Source organism: Malaya genurostris, chromosome 2, assembly GCF_030247185.1.
Source record: "Malaya genurostris strain Urasoe2022 chromosome 2, Malgen_1.1, whole genome shotgun sequence".
In the NCBI taxonomy this organism is placed as follows: domain Eukaryota; kingdom Metazoa; phylum Arthropoda; class Insecta; order Diptera; family Culicidae; genus Malaya; species Malaya genurostris.
In genome coordinates, this window is record NC_080571.1 from 13212677 (window position 1) to 13237943 (window position 25267).

At 39.1% G+C, this 25267-nt stretch overlaps 1 protein-coding gene and 1 long non-coding RNA gene across 2 annotated transcripts; one reads left to right on the forward strand and one right to left on the reverse strand.

Moving 5' to 3' along the window:
* Positions 1–18866: 18866 nt before the first annotated feature.
* Positions 18867–20303, forward strand: LOC131429473 (uncharacterized). Its single transcript, XR_009229433.1, has 3 exons — positions 18867–18940; positions 19003–19198; positions 19253–20303. It is a non-coding gene; the product is annotated as an uncharacterized LOC131429473 (long non-coding RNA).
* A 125-nt stretch (positions 20304–20428) lies between these two features.
* On the reverse strand, positions 20429–23108 carry LOC131429472 (nucleosome assembly protein 1-like 4). Its single transcript, XM_058593612.1, has 3 exons — positions 22870–23108; positions 21746–22490; positions 20429–21650 (listed from the first exon to the last, which is right to left on the reverse strand). Exons 2-3 carry the CDS (start codon positions 22437–22439, stop codon positions 21136–21138), a joined length of 1209 nt encoding a protein of 402 aa, XP_058449595.1. The 5' UTR covers positions 22440–22490; positions 22870–23108; the 3' UTR covers positions 20429–21135.
* Positions 23109–25267: the final 2159 nt, after the last annotated feature.

Here is a 25267-nt window from a genome sequence, read left to right on the forward strand (position 1 = left end):
TTTTGACAAAATCCAGATCTCGAAGACAATTTTAAAGAATGCTATTTCTAAGCAGCCTATTCAGTCAAAGAACATTCAGCCGAAAACTTTTAAACCAAAGTCCAGTTTGACAAAGGTCATTTCGCCTCCATAGGCGAATTGCTACATGGTGATCACTTTGCCAAATAATCGTTGAATTTCTTACGTACGTTGAGATCTCTACTTGGATGTCTGGATATAGGTAGAAGACTTCCGAATGAAAACTATTTAGTTACTTGGAGACATGACGGATATTGGATCGCTTTGGGCATACTCCACACGTTCGCACCTGCTGTGTAAAGTCTGATCATGCACGAAGCTCTGCCCAGTTGGGTTGTTTCCTGAATTGTGTTTCTGCCAGTGTTGGTGATTGCCGAAAATTTGACAGAAGCTGCTCGATATTAATCAATATTGTATACAACATTTTCAATCCGGTAGAAGATGCTACAAGAACTCGAGTCTCTCAAAGCATGAACCGCGAGAGAGTTTTTCTACATTTCTTCGCTCCACTTCATACTCTGAGTGTTTCACGGCCCTTTAAAAAAAGTCTAATAATGATTGGTGTTGTGTGGAATTTACTAAGAGAGAATCGCAAGTTGACAACAATCTCTGAAAATCGAATCGATGATTTGACTTGATGATTCTCATACTAGGTTGCAATATTTCAAAACCCTTGTGTGGAGCATTCACATATGTTTTCATAGACACAACTTATACAAAGGTTATATGCACATGGTTAGAATAAGCGGCAATAGTAAAACGATTCTATCGCAATTATCAACTGGCCATGTAGAATCGGATCGCGAAATAATAATAAGCGAATAAGCGACCGGTGGTTGCTTCAAAGAGAATCCCCACAGCAGCGAGCTAACCTTTGATTCTCAGACAGGTCATCGAGAGAAATTCGCTCTCGCACATGTGTCTACTCTATGTTAAATGAGCCATACCGGTTTTTTGTTGGTGCGATGATATCTGTCTCTCTTCGATGGCACTGATTGAATCGTGTGAAGAGTTGCTAGTGAGCGTTCTTTGATACGATAGAAGCCATCCTTGGTTTCTGCACATTCGAAGTAGTTCATTTGACAGAAAAATTTCCACTGATAGGAAAATATTTCGGAGTCCCATCGCTGGAGTATTCGGTTTTAAATATTGCGTATTTTTCATTTTTCTCGGATTATTTGTGTACAGATAAACATTTATGCGACACAGTTATATTAATTACACTAGATAGAAATTTCACATTTATACGTTGGTGAAAAAGTCTACTCTCGACTTCGAGACAATGATCACCATAGGAACCGGCCCAACCGGTTTTATCAGCTATTATTTTTCATAAGAGCACAAGTTCAACTTCTACATGGATTCTTTTACCATATATTTGCCGTTTTCCAAAAAAAAAAGTAAATAAATTCTAACACCCTTCCTTCCCAAAATTTCAGTTACTGGTAGAAAAACTATCCGATGTAAATTCGTTGCTCCATGCCGCTGTTGCTGGTTCCGGTTGGTCCCGAATCAGTGCCCTCCCAGTAGTCCTAGCAAGTAACACATATCGAAGAGCATATGGAACTGAATAAATTATGTGACAATTTCCTCCTTTTCGGGTCATCCAGTAACCTTCTGCCGGCTTTGGTAGCTTATCCCTTGTCGCACACCAGTGATCTAATTCTCTGTTCCGACCGATTGTCGAACATACGTTGTTTCGTACACTGATGATACAAATAGGACGATGTCCGTGTTCCGTTTGGCTCCGTTTCGATTTCCATTCATATTGGGACCGAAAATAAGAAACGATACCACTTGGGTAGGTCGTGGTGCTATCATCCGAACATCTGACCAGTGCAAGATTGTGGCCCGATTTGCCACCGGTCGGAATGGGGTTGCGGCTCATTCTGTCTATACTCACTGCCCGGCTATATGTTACCTGCTGTTCTACACCGGAGCACACTGCTCGGAAAAGCTGGTGATGCCCTGCTGGACTTGTTTGGGGCAAGAGATAAATAATAAAATTACTTTCAGACCGCTTATTGCGTACAGTCCGACTTGCGCACGTCAGACTGGTAAACGTGATCCAGTCGGTTGGAAATAAGATTCTCGGTTCGGTTCGGAAGGGGCACTGGCTTCTGCTACAGACATATTTCCATTCGATACAGTTGAATTGATAAATGGCACAGCCCCGCCAGTTATTCTGGTATTTTGTTCCGGTTGTGGTCATTTACACAAAGCAGTTGTGCGTGGCTAAAAACCAACATAAAAACAGACGATGGACCACACCGGAACAAGTTGGACTTGTCATCTTCAGTTTTAACCAGCTTCGTATCGCTCGATTCAGAAGGATGCTGTGAATTTTCAATCGGTTTTGTGGTACAGCGTTTTTTTTTGTCGAGCATGAAACCAAAAGCTGAATTTTTCATAAATTGATAAATTTATAATTTTGTTGACACAGAAGACCAGATTCCGCAACGGAATGCACTATTCTGTCATTGCTTTTATATTTAAAACAGATAGAACAACCCGAAGTAGCTAAGAAATTTTTCGTTTCGTTTAGTAGTAATATGTTTGGCATTGAACTGGCATGAATTTGTGAAGCTTCTCCATTTCTTATTTTAATTTTTTTAATTGAGGTTTTAACCATGAGGTCATTCGTCTCTTCGGGCCAGAAGAACTTTTGGGTTGGAAATCGAACCCAGGCGGGTTGCGCGAAAGGTATCGACTTACCCATCACGCCTAACCGTCCCCTTTTTAATTTTATTAATTCAAAGTATTGCTAAGGCTTTTCATGTGAAGTAACATACCACTTAAAGCTCTCACTGTCGAATAATTTTCTTCTAAAATTGATTTTTTTTATCGAAATGCAAAATCATTATCCCCAAATTACCTCGAATGGCAACATCTCAAGTCCCACTAAAGTATAAATATTTGAACGAATATCAATAATTACTATTGTTTAAAGCAAATACATTTAACCGTACAAAAAGCGTGCTACGATGGAAAATGAGTAACTTCAACTTGACGATTTTTTTTCAGCGTGTATTTAAAAAACCTACACACCCTGCATTAAAAAAAAGTCTACTGTTAGGTTAAGTTACTCCATTCAGGTCCAAGCAGAGAATACTGGTTCAGGGTCAGAATCTTTATCCAGAATGCAGCTACAAAGTTTGGACCTAGAATCAAAGCCCAGAGTTCTGTTCCTGAATCCAGGTTCAGGTTCAGAATCCAAAATCAGGATCAGGTTCCAGGTTCACGATTCCGGTGCATGTCAAATTATCAGAGTAAAAAATCTTGTTTAAAATCCTGAATCCAGGTCCAGAATCCTGCTCCAGATTTAGACTCATAATATACGTCAGTAGTTCAAGTCAAGAAACTGGGTTCAATCAGTGACATCAAAGTGAGACGGATATCATCGCAGCAACAAAAAACCGACATGGTTCATTTAACATAGAATGGACACCAGTGCGAGAGCGAATTTCTTTCGATGACCTGTCTGAGAATCGAAGGTTAGCTCGCTACTGTGGGGATTCTCTCTGAAGCAACAAACGGTCGCTTATTATCGTTTCGCGATCCGATTCTACACGGGCAGTTGATAATTGCGATAGAATCATTTTACTATTGCCGCTTATTCTAACTATGTCCATATAACCTTTGTATAAGTCTATGTAGTCTATGAAACTGTCTGTGAATGCTCCACACAAGGGTTTTGAAATATTGCAACCTAGTATGAGATTCATCAAGTTGAATCATCGATTCGATTTGCTGCGATAATTGTCAACTTGCGATTCTCTCTTGAGAAATTCCACACAGCAACGATCATTATCAGACTGTAATTTTTTTTTAAGGACGTGAAATACTCAGAGTATGAAGTGGAGCGAAGAAATGTAGCAAAATTCAATCACGGTTCATGCATTGAGAGGTTCGAGTTCTTGTAGCATCTTCTACCGGATTGAAAATGTTGTATGCAATATAGATAAATATCGAGCAGCTTCAGTCAAATTATCGGCAATCACCAACACTGATCAACGCATCTACTTTAGTGCAGCTATCAGAAAAATTTTTGCGGTACTCTAAAGTTTCTTTTTATACAGTTTTTTACACAGTTTTCAGAATTACCGCGCTTTTCGCAATCAACACGGTCTCAGAGAAGAACTTAGAAACTTCTGCATTTTTTCAGGAATACCACAATTGCTGAGAATACGAGTCACATGCGAATGGCATTATCACACCACTGGGTGGATTAATGCAAGATTTTTAAACGATTTTCGCACTTACCACCGTACGAAACTCCCGTGTAAAAAAAGAGAGTGAGAAAAGTGAGTGACATTTATTTTCATTTTTATGGTGCATATCACCCTGTAATTCCGGAACCGGAAGTCGCATTGGGATAAAATTCAATAGCGATCTATGGGACCATAAGACCTGTCATTGGAATCTGAGATTGTGAAAATCGGTTTAGCCATCTCTGAGAAAATCGAGTGACATCATTTGTCACACACACACACACACACACACACACACACACACACACACACACACACACACACACATACACACACACACACACACACACACACACACACACACACACACACACACACACACACACACACACACACACACACACACACACACACACACACACACACACACACAGAGAGAAATTTGCTCAGTTCGTCGAGCTGAGTCGAATGGAATACCATTCGGCCCTCCGGTTTTGGTTCAAAAGTCGGTTTTCACGGTGATTGTATAGTTAAAACATTTGTAAGATTCTATCCTCGATCATCGGTGCCATCAAAGAGAGACGGATATCATCGCAGCAACAAAAAACCGACAAGGTTCATTTATCGTAGAATGGACAACAGAGCGAGAGCGTATTTCTCTCGATGACCTTTCTGAGAATCAAAGGTTAGCTCACTGCTGTGGGGATTCTCTCTGAAGCAACAAACGGTCGCTTATTATCGTTTCGCGATCCGATTCTGTGTGGGCAGTGTATAATAGAGATAGAATCAATTTACTACTCACCAACACTGATCTGGTTTCCGAAAATGAGTTCAAAATGAATGAATTCTTCATCTGGATTCCGAACCTGAATTTTGCAACTGAATTTCAAGCCTGTCCCATGTTCCGAATTCAGTTCTTGAATTCAGCTCCATTTCCTGAATCCTGGTCCAGAATTTAGGTTCTGGAGTACATAAATAAAACAACTATAAGTTTCACTATTCTTTACTTTACGCCTTCGACTCGTCAGTACAGAGCAGCTCGAATTGAACTGCTTAGAATAAAGTTTGCACTAAGCAATTCAATTCGAAGTGCTCTGCACTGACGAGTCGAAGCCGAAACGTAAAGAATAGTGAAATCGGTTATGTGGCCAAAGCATAGAAAATGACTTTCAGCTTACTATAAAATGTTTTCTTGATTTTTTGCTCTCTTCGCCTCTTTTTATTCGTATTAACGTTATCTAGTTATGTCTCTGACATTAAAAACCCGTGCTTTTTTTCTATTGAAGAATGCAATCCGCGTGGTCAGCGAGAGATAGCGTGATAATGATTCTTTTGACATATCCCATGTATTTGAATAAATTTTTTGACGATTTTTTGAATTTATTTGAGTGCAAAGAAAACCTATGGATGAAAGCAGATGGTGATAGTTTACCAATATTAGAAAAAAAGAGCTTATTCTCGTGTTGCCATCTAGCATATGATTCAAAACTGCCTTATTTGCTTGAAAATCTCGGATGAAATTTGAAGTTATCAATTCACATTCAGGTTTGATTTAACTAATAAAACATTAGCAAATAGACGAATCAAATTATTTCGACCATGATTCATCAATTAATCTCTAAATCCAACCATGAAAACTAAGAATTTCCCAGATGTGAAAACTGTGCCAACCTCACTTATTCGAATTTAATAAATTATGAATGAATTTGACGATTTCTCCATAAATAATAATCAAAGATTTAATTTTCTAAATCTTTAAGCCAAATTTTATAATTATCACCATAGATTAAATGGCTGCCAGGACCGATTCAATGACGGTTGTCAATACTAATACCGTTTTCGTTTATTGATCAGAGCAGCCCGAGAGCTGACCCAGAGTCGCCAAAACAACTTTTGATGAGTTTGTTTTAGCAACCTGGTGTCGCTCTAGATCGGACTCCAATCGCGTAGTTTCGCTCTGAAAATTTTCTCGGGTCGCACCACGCATCCATACGAGTGTGTTTATTTTTTCTTTTTGTATGAGTTGTTGTCTAGGGCGCGTAACACGTGTTCGTTTTACTCGGATTCAGAGTTGCCCGCGTGTAGGTTCTAAAACGAAAACGGTATAAGATGACATAAAATTTTCACCCGTCATCTAGTACTCCGCGCATTTTTTACATACAACTTTAGCGGCACATTTTGATTTCGATTTAGCTGCACATTTTTTAACGAAAACAGGTGAGTTGGTTGATTAAATAAATGCTTCAATTTTTTATAGAGAAAATGAAATAATAGAGGTTAGGCACGTAACCAGAGGTGTGGCCCAAGGGGCCCTGGCCCCTCCCGAAATCAAGTACTTTCTTCGATTGTTATGGTGCATACTGTGATACTCGTTTTCAATTACACCTACAAGTATATTTTAGTGTTAGCGTGTAAATGCATAGTAGCTCCGTGGTGTTGGCAGTCTACTTCCGGATACCAGACAGATTGGTTGTGTCTTACTAAAGTGGCATATAGTATTTCGCCCACATAACTAGAGGTTACCACACATACTATTTACACATTCAGTTTTCATAGATATTATGAGAGTTTAGAAAAAAGATTATGGTTCATTTAATAACAGTTTTGGGATTCAAAATTCATCATTATGATGCTAGTGCTCCTTTAAGTAACATATCGCGAAATATTGGTTTCCAGAGTTTCGTGGTGATCTAAAACTCAACTGCCAATCAAGTTGAAGCAGGATTCTAGAGATGATAAAGATATCCTGTTGCTGACTGCCGCACATGCATACTGAGGATTCAAATGACGAACGCGAGCACACTTCGGAATCATGTTTGGTTTTACTGATGCAGACTAGGTTGACCTTTTAGTGTCGCTTGGTTACTGTTAACGGAGAGAATACGCCAGAGAATATAATGATTACCCAACAATGGAGTGGTCATATGTTCGAGTCCCGACCTGGAAGGATTCTTAGTGTCAGTAGGATCGAAGTACTAGCCATGCAATGATCCTTTCGGCTGCGAAGTCTGTTGAAACAGAAAGGCCAAATTCCACAAAAGGAACGTAACGCCAAGATTTTACTTTGGCCAATAATATTGATTTCGTTATGCTATAAGAAAAAAACTTTTACGATCTGTTAGAAGCAAAAGCAGCAGTCGTAGCGTCGGGCAGTAAAACAGCCGTTCTTATTCAAACAATCGCTAGAATCAGAGATGCAATACTGTATTTCATTTACGGTCGTTCTACCACATAAAATAATTGAGCGATATTAATACTCTGTACAATATTTTCAGTTGAAGAATCATTTCGATCCATTTACCCTTTCGGCAAAACTGCTTTCGGTGAAATGACCCATTTGGTGAAATGGCATAGTCTCGTTTGGGAGAAAATGATGTGAGTTCTGCTCAGAAATATTTGATCACTTTTAGAACCGCTATTTTTGAAGTAAATATGTTCGTAAAATAATCATCAAAATTTGCAAACTAGAAGCGCTTTCTGAATAGTTTTAAAGTGCTTCTTTATGCATCGTTACCTATTAAAATGAACTCTGGAAATTGAAGATTTTAGCATTCATCACGCTAAGGCACGTACCCAACATTTCGTTTCGGGAGGGGCCCTCAGATAAAAAAAAATGTTACTGAATATTTTTATGTGCACAATTTTCGGTGCGCCTTTTACCGGCGTTTTTACCAGAGACTTTTAACTTTTCTACTGGAACTATCATCATTTAATATTCAAATAAAATTTGAAACTGTAACCGAGGGGAGGTTATTGTATTACATTTCTTAACATTTCTGTCGCACATGCCTAACACCTTCTAAACGTCTAATTTCTAGGGCACAACAATCCACAAGACTTGTGATGATGTGATAGATTTTGGGAATTGGGCCGAGATAGCTCCCTTACTTCGATTCGTGAAGAACAGAAAACATCTTCTAAATTTGCAGGTCATATTAATTGTATTGTAGGCCATACCAACTTACTTTGGCTATACTTGTTTCCGTTTCAGGCTCCGAAAGTAGCGGTTAAAAATTTCCAAATGAAACTCACATCGGTTTCTCAGAGATGACTTCAGGTTTGCGAACTCATGGGAATTCATGTAATGCTCTTTCATGGCGATTTCGGTCTGTAATCGCTTTATTAATGCACGCTAATACGTGCATCGAGGTATACTCCAAAAGTACACTATGACAGTCCCAGAAAACTCGTGCCGCTTCGAAGTACGACTTCACTCCATTGTCGAGTGATAATTCTGTTCTCTGCCGTTCAATAATGGATCCAGCAAAACATGTTCTCGAAGTGCGCTTGCGTTTATCTTTTTAGTTGTTAATAAGTATGTGCGGGATCCAGCGGGCAGCATATATTTCTCTTCTGCAGAATCTTGCCCAACTATGACAAGCTCCTGCACCTTCTCTTACCGGTCATCCAGCATAATTTTATTATTTATGTCGTTTATTTTCCCCCGAATTTATATAAACTTTATTTAGTTTTGACACTGTTCGCTTCGTATCAAAAAAAAATCATTTTTGTTTTTGTTTTTGATTTTATTTATTTATGATTATTTATTTTCATCTCCGGTTTTAGTCTAATTGCAGTCGTTCACCGCACCTAAAACTTGATACATACAGAATCATCAGTAAGATATTTTATTTCTAACTGTGGGCCCCTCCCGAAGCGAAATCCTGGGTACGGGTCTGATAGAGGTAGAAATTTTAAAACGTTTCGTTTATGAGGGTCTGAGTTATGGATAAATTGTGCTCAAATATTCAATTCCAAATTGGGTAATCAATCGCAAATGGAAACTTTTCAGTCCTATTGATTACACTACACGACATTAATTATTTGTTATTTGGGATCAGCTGTTCGCTTGTCGATCTCTGACATACTACATCAAAGCATTCGTTGTACTCGTTCCGCTGGTTTCTTTTTTTTTCTATAATCATCAAAAATTGATTCGTTATTCATGGTTGTGTGCCTTTCAATGAAAGCTAGTAATAAATACAAATCGTTTGATCATCATCACTGAGCCGTGGCGCAATGTTGGAGCGTATTAATATCAATTTATAATGTTTTTCCCAGTATCTATTACCCGTACTACAACACTAAATTATAGGTTTCTACCAGCCACATGATCCCACGAAGCAAAAACATAGCACACGCCCAAAAACTCGCTGAATGTCACATTGAAATACAAAAATAGAGCAAAAATGCATTCGGAGGGTCGGTCGGTCAGAACTGCATATGCATATGAGCGGATTATGGTTGGTTATAGATGCAACCGGATCGACGTGCATTAAACAGATTTAACTTGAAACTTTGCATAACCACACGCCGCAGCTCGCCAACAAAACGTAGAAAATTTCCATCTGTGGCATTCCGAGTTGATTTCGCATCGCAGATTACGGTATTTGTCCAAAGTTAAATAATTCAACTTTTTCTTGGCAGAATATATCAGATTTTATGATTTATTTATTAATTTATTCTCCCGAAAAGAACAACTCAAACTGTCATACAAAACGAAACGCCATCGTTTGGCAGCTCAGTGCATGACGTTGACGATGATTGTGAACGTCTCCTTAATTTATGCATACATACAGCGCAGTTTATTGTCGAATGCCTAACGAAACGTGTGAAGCAGGCTTAATGCTGGCGAAATGCAAAACTTCTCCATCGCAGTTGAAGTTGGTAGCACTCGTTTCCCATAGCAGGCCATGACCACGACGAGGAAGAGAATAATAATTACAATAGTTGCGATAACAGGTGGAAAATTTTGATCCTTCTGACTCGTCCGACGAGCTTTGTGATGCAGCTTTCCAGCAATTTTCGTTATTAGCCGGATGGAGTTAAGGATAGTTGATCTGGAAAATTCAGCTTACTGCTGTAAGTATCCCGACCTACGAATAAAACCGGTCCCGACACTGGACCGTAGCGTAGCAGTGCAGCGCTGTCCAAAAATGCCGATAGGAAATGAGCGGATGATAGCTGAAGGGAGACCCCCCACCCTCCCCGTTAGACCTTCGTCAGAGGATAGAGCGAACGAAGTACGGCGTTAGTCACTTTCCTAATTTATATTCAACCCAAATCGGTCCAAAGTAGCCCTTGAGTGTGTAGTTGCTGGCCATTGTCGGAACAGTTTTATTCGAACTCTGGAGGAGCGAGACGCCTTTTGGTGTCTGGTTGTCGGTGTTCCGTGATGTTCCAATGAATAAATTTAATTAAAACTTGAAAATTGTGTTGTTTCTCAATTATAAGCTTTTTGCTCGTTTCGTTTCTCTCAGTTCGAGTTTTGGGAGGTACCGTGTGTGGGTGTGTGTGGAAATTTAGAACTAATCGCTTGAAATAAAAAGAACTAATCAATAGAAAGACTTTCCGATGTCCTTCCGGAAATCGGTCAGGCAAATCGAACCGGTAGTTTGATGAAAAAGCAATTACCGTCAATAAGTAAAAGTTGAAAAGCTCTCCTAAGCACTTTTTCGTTCAATGGAAATCTGTTTACGAAACGTGTAAAAACGTTACAGACAACTTTACCTCGATACTTTAAAATGTATCCGAAAATGACGTTCTCACTTCCAATTTCGCATTCACTTCGCTTACATGTCACTTCACTTGATTTTCCCTATTACCAGTATCACGCACAGTGAAGTAATCTCTGTAGTGAAAAAAATCATCTTGGTGATGTGGTGTTCGTAATATAACGCCAAGCTCATCTAAGTAATTAATGTTTTCTCTGAAGCGACTTCCGTTATAAAGACTGTGCCAGAAAGATATGGACGCAACCAAAAACCGCTGCCATTTCGCAATGGTTCAGAATCTGTTAATTTTTATGGCTGCGTCCTGTTATTTACACTCTTCTGTAACCACTTGTGCAGTTGTTTGTTCGTTTTCATTAGTTTGTTCCGAAATGCGTGGACTTTCAGCAGAACAACGTCGAAAATTGTGTACAAATGGTGCACAGAACGCTGACTGTCACTGAGAAAGATAGCAAAAATGGAAGGAGTAAGTGAAAAAGCCGTGCGAAATGCAATCAGGAACTTCGGTGAGGATAACACCTTTGAGGATAAACCGAAAACGGGTCGAAAAAAGGTCCTGCTAACCCTCAGTTGGATAAACGGATTCTGAAGGCGTTCGGGCAAAAGAAGGAGGTTTCAGTTCGGGATGTGGCCAAAAAAGTGGGCACTTCGAAATCAAATGTTCTTCGTGCTAAAGAACGTTTAAATTCTTGAACCTATAAGAAGCAGAAACAACCAAAACGTAGTCCGAAACAAGAAGCATCGATCAGGCCGAGAGTTCAAAAGCTGTACAATACGATTCTTGCTGGAAATTTGAACTGCATAATCATGGACCACGAAACCTACGTGAAACTCGCTTTCAAATCCTTGCCGGGACCACAATATTATACGGTGCGAGAAGGGCAAGTGGTAAACCAGTCCGAGACATCGATTGAAGTCGAAAAATTTGGTAAGAAAGCTATGGTCTGACAAGCAATTTGTAGCTGCGGTAAGATATCGAATAAAATTTGAATATGAATTATTTACAGCGAAATCAAAGTGCGTCCATATATTCTGGCACAGTATTTAAGGATCTCATTCATTCTACCATGTAGTCATACCTATAATAAGGGTCACAATCACTTCACTTCACTCGCCGTGTAGTGATACCGGTAATAACATAAGGGCCGACAATTGGACTACCAGATAAAATTAAATCAATGTCGCAGGCATGGTGGCTCCGGACCAAAAATCTCGAGCGCGAGCACACTTCGGAAGCGTGTTTAGCCATGCTGATGCAGAATCTTTCCAGCCTGAGCCGAATGGTATATAACACTAAAAGTTTTCGATCAGAAGTCGGGTTCTCCAGCAATTTTGCCATTCAGAATGGCAAAAGCTATTAGTTGTTGGCCCTTATTATCGTTCTCACTTCACTTCCACCTTCACTTCCCTTGATTTTACCTATTACCAGTATACCTTCAGTATCACGCTCAGTGAAGTAATAATCACTGTAGTGAAAATTCCATCCACATTTTTGGTGATTTGATGTTCGTAATTGTAGAAGTAAGCATCAAAGAAGCAACAACAATAACATATAACAGAAAAATAAATTAATAAATCAAATCGTTATTAATACAGAACATATTTTATTCAAACATCAAAAGAAAAACCATTATGAATACTTCTGTTATAAAACACTATCCTCGAAGCATAATAATTGGGCTTGAAATGCCTGAACGATGCCTGTTCAATGTAAACTGCAAGTTTAACAAGTTTACTATGGGAGGTGTGGCTTAAACCAATCGTCAAACTTGTCGGGTGGAGCTTTCATCAAACATCAATACGCTATAAAACTACTAGTGGCTCGCACATACGATTCATTCCATTAACGAACGGCTCAACGGACGTACATACACTTCAGTAGCAAAATCTTCTGCTCTGAAAACGAAATTTTCTGTGGGCAGTAGGCCACAGTTACCTTGGCAACGGCAGTCGCGAGTCTCCAGTTCAGTGTCAGTATGGCGGATCAACAGCTACGCAGTCAACCTTCAACCGAAAATCACGACTGTAATAACAACAAGCTCATCTAAGTAATTACTTTTTTCTCTGTAGTGACTTTCGTGATAAAGACCTGCATTCACTTCACTTGGTTTTCACCGACGACACGACCAGACGCTCCGAAGAAAAATTGGAATAAAAAGTGTTCGTGAGCGATTTACCACCAGCAAAGACATCATATTAACAAGATATCCAGCTCTCACATTTCCCGAACAAATCATTGGCAACATCCTTTTTTGCGAGCATGTCGCCCCCAGACGAGCCCGCATCAAATCTTATACATAGAAGTAGAGGAGAAAAATGTCAAATTCGTGAGCGCCAAAATAGCAGGGTTGCGCACCCATACAATTGACATGATATGTTGAATGTGATGCCGTGCGATGGCGTTGCTGAACTGAAGATTGACTTCGCTCCAAGCTGACAGGGTCTGCCACCAGTTACCATAAATATAGCGACCCCTTGAAAATGACAAAAAACTAACTATTCGAGCAACACTGTTTCAGTTGCTATGAACTAGTTACCGAGGAGCACCAGAATAAATAAACAAACAGTTTGAAATAGTTATGGAATTATTCCACATTTCATTATTAAAAATATTTTACAATTTTTCATTATTCGGAAGTGCACTCGACGTTCGAATGGAACGCAATCACTAGACGGAGTGTGTGCTATTGTTAATAACGCTGCTAGTTGCTTGGAACAAGACTTCATAAATGCTTTGAAATCACCTCAGAAATCTGGTTACCGGTTACATAGATCTAGCCCAATCGGCACTTCAAAGTTCAGTCCAGCAAGGGCAATTACAAACTACCCAGTGAAATTTGTAGACCCGCATAAGTCCGATCATCGGTCCGATTATCGGACCGATTGAGCACGATATAGGGCCGATCGTAGCGCTTCAATCGGCCCGTCATCGGACAATTCTGCACCATTTGCATCAACCGCGTCGACATAAAAAAAAGCTTTATGTTTACATTATGCATCGCTAGAGAAACAGAGCGAAGGGATATCAAACAAAGCATTTTCGAGCCGACATCTTCCCGATAGGGTGTGAAAGAGTGTTAAACATTCTTTTGTTTCGATCATAGAGGCTTTAACCTTTAGGTCATTCGCCTCTTAGGGCCAGAAAAACTCTGACCCTATGTTCGAGGTTGGAAATCCAACCCCGATATATCTCATCACCTGAGTAATCAGACATCCGCTCTCTGCTTTGGTATATCTTCACTCTTTTGTTCTACCGATACACTATGCAAGCTCGAAACGCAATCAAAAGCTCTCTTGCACGATGCGTCCGATGTTCGGATTTACTGGGTAGTGACGTTGAACAGGCACGTTCAAAATTTTTGACAACCTTAAACAATGCTGATATGTCCACCAAGTTTATAGAAACACTGTGGTCACCTGGAGTTATCAAAAAGTCTACATTCAATCGGCTTGGTGGACTAGTTTTAAACCAGGAAGCTCGAGCAAAACTTTAAACGAGGAATGTAATTCTGGGAACATTATGAAAGTGATAAATGCTTAGTTAGATGAATATATTCCCTCTGAAGATAACACACGAGAAGTTTTTATTGCCTTAAACAACCGAAATCAAATTTTTGTTAGTCAATAATATTCGTTGCCGGTACGGTACGCCACTACGAATTACATATTCGTTATGAGACAAGTACTCCAGAAGTGTCGAGAATACAACGCGCCATTGACTTCAAAGCGACATACGACACAATCGCTATGGCAGATTATGCAGCTATGGCAGATTATGCACGAATGCGGATTTCCGTATAATTTGACGTGATTGGTCGAAGCAACGATGGATACAGTAATGTGCTACGTCCAAGTATCTGGGACGCTCTCGAGTCGTTCCAAGTCTCAGAGAGGGCTACGGCAAGGTTTTGGATTCTTTTGTCTCTTGTTCAATATTGCTTCGAAGAGCGCGGATCAACACGATCTTCCGAAAGTACGTACAGCTCTTTGGCTTCGCCGACGATGTTGATATTGTGACCGTGACTTTGAGAAGATCATGGAAAGAAACATCGAGCTGATAGCCGAAGCTAGAGGTATCTGACTGGCTAGAAAAAGATACAAATTAAAACAAAATGACTTAAAACTCTCTGAAAGAATAAATTTAATACCTGCCAGCGGCCAACTACACTCAGTGGTTTCGTTTCAAGTGAGAATCTCTTGTTTTTGTTTACATTCCATAAGTAGTTACCAAGGCTACTGGTAACTGTTTTTCAAAATCAATAACTTACCAACTTGTGTTGCCAGTTCCAACATTTTTTCAAGCAAATCCGTTTTGACATTACCAGTTACTGAGGGGTAGTTAAATTTGCGATACAGTTTTGATAGTCGAGTGGCAGGTCGTGTCGTCGTTTTCACCGTAAAGTGATATCTGTAATAAGGGCCGTTGACTTCATAAAGAGTAGTATTCGTCTTTCAGTACACGGAATTGGAACCTTGCTGAAGAAAAAAATGCACCTCGACATTAAAAAGGTACACGAGCTGCTATTGAACAAGTCTCGTAAAGCAAAGATATCATATTAACAAGATATCAAGCTCTCACAATTCCCGAACAAATCATTGGCAACATCCTTTTTTGCTAGCATGGCGCCCTCAGGCGAGTCCGCATCGAATCTCGTACATAAAAGAAGAGGAGAGAACTGTCAAATTCGTGCGCGCTAAAATAGCAGCACTGCGCATCCATACAATTGACATGATATGTTGAATGCGATACCGTTGCTGAATTGAAGATTGATTGCGCTTCAAGCTGACAGGGTCTGCTTATACTTTAAAGATTGTTCTGTTCAGAAACGAGTGGCGCAGTACGGTGAGATGCTTTCCATCAAGAGGGAAATGTGAAAAAATGTTCTCCATGACGTAAGCAATGACATTCGTCTTTGACGTATGCGTTTAGAAGATCTATTCCTTCTTGCTTCCTTTTTGGGAGCAAAACATTTCAATTAAAATCGTTAATAACCCACGAAGGTCAACAAACCACATGCCAATGCTGTCAAAACAAATTTTTGACTCTTATTTCCAATTTCGGAACCAGTAACTCAGGACCGGTATAACTGAAGTCGGTTGTTCATTCAGCCATAAATGACCATAACAAAATCAACTAACAACATACAGCCACATAATTATTATTTTGAAACAGTATTGAGTCAAATTTAGAAAACAGTTTACGTATTTTACAACTTCTCTTTTATTGGCAGTTTGAAATATTAGAAACTCTTCGCCTTGTTATTCCAGAACCGAAAGTCAGAAAGCCATTAATGGGACATTTCATTTGAATCTAAGTTGTATTAGAATCGGATTCTTGAATCGGAAATCGGATCCGGATAAAATTTAATAACAACCTATGGGACCAACAGAGTTTTCATTTGAATCTGTTAGCGGAAATCGGTCCTGCCAACTACGAGAAAATTAAGTTACATTATGTGCCCCATACACACACAGTAAGGATAGTCGGGAATGCAATTTTTTCAACCGAACCGATCAAAAATTAAAAAATTTTCATTCGTACCCGACCGAAAACAATTTTTCTTCCTAACCCGCATCCGACTCGTAAAGGTAAAAAAAAAGAATCTTCAAACGTACCCGACCCGAACCTTAAACAGATCGAGTATTAGGGTTCGGAAACCCGACCAAACTGGAAAAAATCGTCACCCGTCCTTGACCCGAACCCTGCTAACATTTTTGCCTTTCTCTACAGTAAGGTAATAGAATTGCTCAAAAACCCGAGCTTCGATCGGAGCCTCGGAGATCCCTAGTGTTATATACCATTCGACTCAGCACGACGAGATCGGAAAATGTCTGTGTGTGTACCTTTCGAGTCTACTCTATACGCTCAATTCTTCTCAGTGATGGCTGAACCGATTTCAACAAGCTTAGACGCGTCGGAAAGTTACTATTGGGTTGTGTACCAATTTCGAATATCAATTGGGTATCACTTCCGGTTACGGAGATATAATGGTATAACTGACTTAACTGACCAAATGAATATTTTTCACTTCGTTTATTTTTATTTCCGAAGTTGGCTGAACCGATTTCAACTAGCTTAGGTTCGTTGAAAAGCTACTATTGGGTTGTGAATCAAGTTCGAAGATCGATATAATGGTATAAGTGACATAACTGACGAAACACGTCCTTTTCTCTCAGCGCCCCCTCCCCCTCACAATATTTCATGGAATTTGCCGCCCCTGGCAAATCATATCCTACATGAAATTCCCATGAACGTATACAAATCAGTACATTACAGATAATTCTGCATTCTGAATGCCAACTATAAACACAGTCTAGATGACAGACTAGATGCTTTTGATAGAGTAACGCGGCGCCATATTTGTATGGTATTTTAAATATTTGAACGATTTGTGTTCAATAAGTTCTGGAGGTATTCATACTTCCTTTTCTAAGTTAGCGTTCTAGTTTATATTCACGTGTTCGTCAAATCCTTAAGGGTCCCTATCCTTATCACTATTTTTTGCAGCCATGTTTTTGAATATTTCACATTTCGAAGAGCTGAGCTGAGCTGAGCTGAAGTAGATCGCCCGTAGTTGCACTTCGTGATTGTCCGAATGAGTGGAAATATACAATGAACCAAGAAAATTAAGCAAGAGTCATATATGTTAGTATAAATTTATGAACCTGTAATCTGGACCTTAATTCTGAAACTGGATTTTGAAACAAAACTTTAAACCAGAAATTAAGCTCTGAATTCAAGTGGACTAGAATCAAGGTTCTGAATGCAGTTTCTAATTTTGTACCATAACCCAATAAAAAAAAATCGGTTTTCCTGATACAGATTCAGCATTCAGAAGCTGTATGCGATTACTGATAATTTGTTGCTGCTGGTTGAGAAGACAAGCTCGACACGACATCCGATTAGCGAATAAGAGCCCGACCTGAACGTTTCACATTTTCTCAGAGTTTTGCTTGCTTTATGATACATTAATACTGTATAAAATATTCATTTCGACCTAAATAACAATGAGATATTCTTTTTGTTTACTTTCTCTTTCGATTAGTATTACGGTACTCTTAGCAATCCTTATCTCCTATTTTTAACTGGTAATAATAACTAAAGCTATCATCTTCGTATCCGCACTGCAAAAAATACCAAAATAAACAGGAATATTTTGCACTAATCGAAAGAGAAAGTAAACAAAAAGAATCTCCGCTACCCCGATACTACATTACATAATGATACTATTCTGGTTTTAAGTTAGTCGTAATTGAGATTAGTAAATACCCTTGGCATCTTAGAGCTTAAGCAGTGTGCCTTAAAATTATATTATAATATTGAATAAAAAAAACCTATCAAATATTGAAATTATACTTTTTGAGAGTAGCACCAGAACACCGCATCGCACTCCCAGTGATGCGAACTCTTCTCCCATAACCTTTGAATATTTCACATTTCGGAGATAAAACAAAAGAGATTTTCGAAAGACTTCTATTAATCGGAAAATTATGATGCACGAGTTTATCGGCTAACGAAATGCTTTGGAAAAAATACTGCTGTATTGTCCCACCGTATTATATATCATACGTTTAAATGTTAACAACAATTTTTTATTGTTTAACTTATATTTTTGGAATTTCGCTACTGAAATAACTAATTTGAACCTTTGACAATGGATTGTCAAGAAATGGAAGTATTACCTATAGTCTCGAACATACACACTTAGAAAAATTCTCAGAACTCGGTAATTTTTTACCGAATTTTCAACAGCTGAACCAAGTTCCTGCTAGGCCGCCATGTTTTCGTGACCATCATCTTTTCCGCAAAGACGAAAACAACGAAGAAGTATATAAGTTCGTTGTTGCTAAATATCTGTGATATTTAGCTGTGAAAGTTGATTTTTTTATGTTTGATTATAAATGTGATATAGTTATGAAACGTGCGCTGCCAAATTGTAATACTGACTTTCACAATCAATGAAGTGTTGTATTTTACTTCATTTTGTTTACTTTGCTCTCACTGACTTGCTAGCTTTGATGGCCCCGAAGGACTGAGATGTTGGTTACGATAGCACTAGCTGGAGCGCCTTATTGTTGCCACCGGGCTGAGCTGAACTGTAATCAGTTCGGTAATTAAATTGATTACCGATCGTTCGGTAATTTCTGAACTGTCAAACAACTACCGTAAACTGTAAACCAAATGGATCTAACTGATTGGTCGGTAATGTTTTGTTTTTTTATTTTCCTTTGGTTAAAATTCTTTTATTTTCGGATTTTAGAAAACTACACATATTCACAAAAACGAATGAAGAAATTTTCAACTAGTGCTCTACTACAGCTGTTAGGTATTAAACTTCTAAAGTGAACACGTATTGAAATATAGGAACTTTTACATACTGGAAGAAATTTTCCAGTGGTCATTAGACAGAATAGAATAAGTCCAAAAGGAAAACGTGAGATTGTACTATTTATTCAGTAAGTATAATAATTACAAATTATTATTGGTTATTTATATAATGCACCTTCCAGATCCTGCTTTCACCAATCGACGACGAATCAATGGACGAAGGTGCAAATAGTGAGCCTTTAGCCCCCAAACCTCACCGAATGGTACAGAGGCTGCCTCCCCCACAAGGAAAAAGGTATCGAAGAGACCCAGTACCATGAATAATTCCGTTGTTACATAACATCTATTAGCTTTAGGGATCCCAAGCAAAGTCGAACCGATTGATTTTAGAATTGCTCGTTTTAATGCGCCATATGACAAATTTAGACAAGTAACCATACTTTCCAATCACCTAACAAATCTTGAACTTCTTGCCTGTAGCAGAAATGTGGGGTTCAATAAAATCAAAATTGGAACAATCATTAGCAGCAGTAAGTTGTTAAATTGGTTTTATTCGGAGCACAACGAGAAAAAAACAACTCAAAAACTTCCTTGGTTAGTGCTAGCATGGGGGGAAAAAGACTTCGCCGCATGAAAACTGCTCATTAAAATAACCTATTGAAACGGAACGGAAGTCTTCGGCAAAACTCCGAACACCCTCCCCCTAGAAACGCTTAAACGGACAGCAAATCCAATTCAATCCGTATCACAACAAACCGGGGATTCCGCGGGGACAACGAGAACAAAAACGAGTCTCAAAAAATGCTGCTGCAAAATACTTGGAGCACAACTTTTTTTCCATCTTCGACCAGGGACAGTCGAGCGCGACGGAATCGTATTAGAATTAATTGAAAATAAAAAGAAGGAAAAAAAATTTTCTATCGGACGAGAAAAAGAAATCCAACTGAAACGAAATAATTATCTCCCGAGAAGTTGTGAATCGGAGGGAAGAGCATTGATGAATCGTTCAAGTTTTTTTTCATTCGGTTGTTGTTTTTTTTATGTCCTTTTGTCTAGTTTATCAAGGTGTCACAGGACGCCGGAGAACTCGTTATGAGAATCTGGAAAGTTATAACCGTTCACACAATTGATTGTCTAGCAAACAAAGGGTCCACAGAAAGTTTGAATTGTTTGCTTGCAAACTAGGCCCGGGCTTAATTATGTCAATGATTGCACAGTAAAGTAGATGGAAGTGTTTATTGCTACAATTCTATTTGAATTAGTTCCTCCTTCTTCTTTTAATTGCGGATTACGCGCTTTGGGTTTCAAAAGAGTCAGGGTGTTTCTTTCACAAAACGTTACGTAAATGAATCCCAAGATAAACTTTCATTGTTTTTTATTAATACGTGTTTGTCCAATAAATGTACTTTTAACCTAATTGTTTGTTTTCAACAACAAAGCGCTTTGAATCATGTTTTCCTTAATTATTGTTTTGTTTTTAGACTATCTTCGGAAGGACATGCGAACTTTGTAAAATGTCCCAAAAGTTAAACGAAGTAAAAGATGAAAACAATTTTAAACAAAATCAAAAGAATTTTTTTCCAATGACATTTTTTTTATTAGAAAATTATAATAATCCTAAGAAATACAGTAAACTGCTCATTTGATCAATTCTTGGAATTCGAAATGAGATGTCAACGTAGAAAACAAGAAGATGCATTAGTTCTGTAGTTTGTCTGACTGGCTGGAAGCAGGCAGGCAGGCAGGCACCACCATGCAATGATGTTACGCCACGGGGAGGACTAACTTCGAGATTGCAACGGCAAAGTCAAGCAAGCTTGTAATGTTAGGAATCAATTTGCGACGGATTCAGCTGATAGTTTTTGTTACTTCCTTGCCGAACTAGCGGCAGGATCAACATCATTTTATATATCAATATAATATGCATTCATTTTTATATATATGCGAACGGGAGCGTGCTTGAGTTTTATGAGTGTGTGTGTGTATCTGTGTGTAGTTATAGAACACGACTAAAATCATCTTCAAAATATAGACTGAAACGCAAATGATAAGGATATTGATTCCACTACTGCTGCTGACATTCAGCTTGATTTTGACCTTCCTTTTTCTTTCCACCGCCGCCGCCACCACCACCACGACCTCCGCGCTCTTTCCGAGTTTTAGCTGCTGGCGGTCGCTCTTCTTCCTCATCCTCTTCCTCTTCGCCTTCTTCCTCTTCCATGTCTTCCTCATCCTCTTCCTCCTCTTCTTCCTCTTCCTCTTCGCCATCATCGTCCTCGTCCATCACCTCACCGGTGTAATACAAGATGGCCTTCGGGATGATGCGAGCCCGCAGGAAGTGACCAATCTCGAAGTCCGAAGCCAACAGCATCTGCGTTTCGTCGTCAACGTTCTTCTCGTCGTCCTGCACCTGTGGCGGATTGAAAAAGTTGAAGAAAGAATCGTTCGGAAGTGTCTTGGTCAGGGTGCGAATAACTCCCCGCTGCTTGTGCTTCTGCTGTTTCTTGATAGTTTTCACGGTCACGTTCTTGCTTGGGTTCCACTGGATCGTGCAGCCAGTACACTTGTAAATCTCGGGACCTATAAAAAAAAAACATGTTATCGTTGGTTGGTACTATTGGGTATTGGGGAAATTGAACCATCAATGGTTTGCCATTTCAACGCGGTTCACTCACCCTCGAAACTGAACGGTTCCTCCTGGTCAACCTGGCACCGCATGAAGTACTGCTTGGTCAGCACCGCGTCCTTGAAGTATGGGTTGGTCGAAAAGTGAAACTCCAGCACGTAGCTCATCGGGTCAGTCTTGTACACGATGTTAACGTTTGTTAAATGCGCCAGCACCGGTTCGTCGTGGGGCTGAATCATATCGGCCATCGTTTGGGTATTCTTGAACACAGTCAACCAAAAGGCCGGAATACCCTGGGCCTCTTTTAGAATTTTCGAATGTTGATTTTTATAATTCAATGCCATTTTCTTGAAACGTTCCGTGACTTCCGCATCAACTTCGTTATCCTCATCATCACTCTCATCCTCCCATTCCGCTTCACCTGCTTCCAATTCCGATTCCCCCGTGATGACTGCTTTTCTACGATCAACCAACGGTTGATACAGCTCCTGGTACTTACACTCCAGCGCATAAACTTCCTCAAAAAATTTCGCCTCCAATTTGAGATATTTTTGCTGCAGATGCTTCAGGGCGTTAATTCTGTGCTGAACTTTGTCCGGTAGCGCCTTAATAACCTCCTTCATCATCATCCGGCGCGAAGCCGAACTCATGTAGGCCGGATCGTCCAGGAAATCGGGCATTTGATCTTCTCCATCGGATGCCGACTCTACGGCTTTTACTGCGTTACTCTCGGTTCCAGTCATTATGTATTTATTCTACTGCTGACAAAAATGTCGTTGTGATTAGGAACAATGCTGTCGAAATTAAAAAAGAACGGTTACTTTGATCGATAATCAGATAAATTGCAACATGTTTCATGCATAACAAAACACGAGAGTAGAAATGACGCATTTTCTATCCCTACAAGATGGCAAGCTGGCCATGGAAAAACAATCAAAGCAAGGTTATGTTCTCGTTCTCCTGACCTGACGTACGAACACCAACCAACCTCTAGCGAGTTATTTAATAGTTTAGTAACAGGATATGGTGAAACATAATAACACAAATTAAAATCCAACTTCGACCGGACAAAGCAAAAAAAACAAGGCTTTCAACTATCCACTCCAGTCTCGCCACAATCATGAAAACCCACTAAAAGAAAAAGCACATGTGAATCTCCATTTTGCGTCTTACCTGCGGCGGTCGCAAAAATGTCACAAAAACCTTCTATCACCGCGGACGGAAGTGCCGGACCGATAGCTGGCTTCACACCTCCGGATGGCAAACAGGGAACTCGGTCGCAGGGAACTCCTTTTGGCCAGGAAACAACACGAGACTCGTCTCGCTCTGGGTCGCGGGAGTAGCAGCGAAAAACGCGTATGTGCACACTTCCGAATGGCGAGAACACAAAAGAAGAGCAACCAGTTCTACCAAAGCAGTAGCAGACGTTTTTCCCTTTTTTTTGCAAACAACGATCCGTCAGGAAGAAACAACCGTATCGGAATTCACGCAAGCGAAAGCGAGAGCACCCGGTGTCATTTCGCAACCGGCGCGCGGCATTGTTGACACATCGCGGATGACGTTTTGATACAGCAGTAGCACACGGAAAATAATAATTTCTTTGGAAATGTGAACGACGGCATCGGAGGGGTATGAAACTCATTATTTTTTGTGTTGTGCAACATATCTTTAATGTCGTTTTCGTTTTTAAATTGCACTACACCGGTGTAGCGAAAGCTGCACCTAAACCGTTCGTTTTTACCAATTGCACTACACCAGTGCTACACTTTTTCTGCACCGATACCACTGGTGTAGCACTCATCAAAAGTTTGGTGTAGCTCTGTGCAATGGAATCGTTAATTGTAGTCAATGGTTACTGTTTATGTTTTCGTCATTTTTGTTCGTTTATTCATGCCTCAGTGTAGCACTGCACGGGTGTAGTGCAAATTAAAAACGAAAACGCCATAAGTTATTCCGTTGTTACGAATATTTATTCACAACGATTGTGCAACTGATACAAAAGCTCATGCGTCGATCCCATCACAAAAGCAGTAATAAAATCAACGAAAAAATCTGTCCAAATCCACCTTGTGGTGTAAAAATGCCTTTCTCATATCAATCATACTGTCATATATAATACTGTGGTATTCTTCAAAATTATTTTCTTCGATTCTTAAAAGAATAACCGAAATCGGTTTGTTTGACCGTCTACTGATAAAAAGTACCAATTGGAGAAGATTTGAAGTCGATTTAGAAAACTTTTTACGGTTTTTCGCCCTTTTCAGTGATGGTATACAATTTTTAACACACTTTACCCTATATTTCCGGATCCGGATGAAATTCAGCAATTACGTATGGGACAACAGGACCTTTCATTTGAACCTAAGAGCAAATTCAGCAGCTAGAAGTTCTATATGGAAGATCTAAAATAGAACAGAAACTGGAACAAACGTATCCCCAGAAAGCCGTTCTAGTTTTATTTATTCGACCAGTTCTTCTGTCAAATTTAAAACTGGTCTACGATGCCGTTCTATTTTTTGTATATTTGAAACACGAATAAAACACTGCTGGTGCTGCCAGTTTTTCTTGTTATAAAATAAAGATTTAAATTTTGTAACTGGCATAAATTATGCATCTAGAACTAAAACACCACTGAATATGCCCTAAGTTTGTAAAAACAGTCGCGCCATCTATGAGAAAAGTTAGAACACATATTTTCATTTCTTTGTACATTTTACCCCATAACTACGGAACCGGAAGTCGGATCCAAATGATATTCAGGATTTTTTATGGGACCACAAGACCTTTCATTTGAATCTAAGTTTGTGAAAATCGGTTCAGCCATCTCTGAGAAAAGTTAGTGCACTTATTTTCACAATTTTTTGCACATTTTACCCCATAATAATCCAAATAATATTCAAGAATGTTGTATGAGACCACAAGACCGTTCATTTGAATCTAAGTTTGTGAAAACCGGTTCAGCCATCTCCGAAAAGTTAGTGCAAAAAAACGTTACATACACACATACGCACATACTCACACAAACACACATACACAAACAGACGGTTAAAAAGTCGGTTCTCACAGTGATTGAATAACCTTTCTATATGAGAAAGGCAGAACAATTGTGAAAACTACTACGCAATGAAATGGAATGACGTTTACAAAAACATTAACTTACTTTCTAATGAATAAGTTTCACATTTGATTTTCAATACAACTGCTCTTAACACAAACATTAATCTTGTAAAATAATCTGCACATGAAAAATTATAATGTAGAATTGATCTTTTGTGTTTTTGTAAATGAAAAATCGTCAACGAACTGCATTTTTATGATGAAACATCAATTTCTGTGAAAATGACAGCCTGTTATTTTTAATGAGAATCATCGGAATGGTGTTTAAAATATGTGTATTCAAACATTCTTTAAATTTTCAGACGATTTTTTTTCAAACTAATGTTTTATTAAACCTGAAAAATCTCGAAATGAATTTTACTTGAATATTTTCCAATATGGCATTGATAGTAACAGTAAGTTGAATAGAAAATGGTTCACGCAACGTAATCTCTTATATTAGCTGAACAACAGA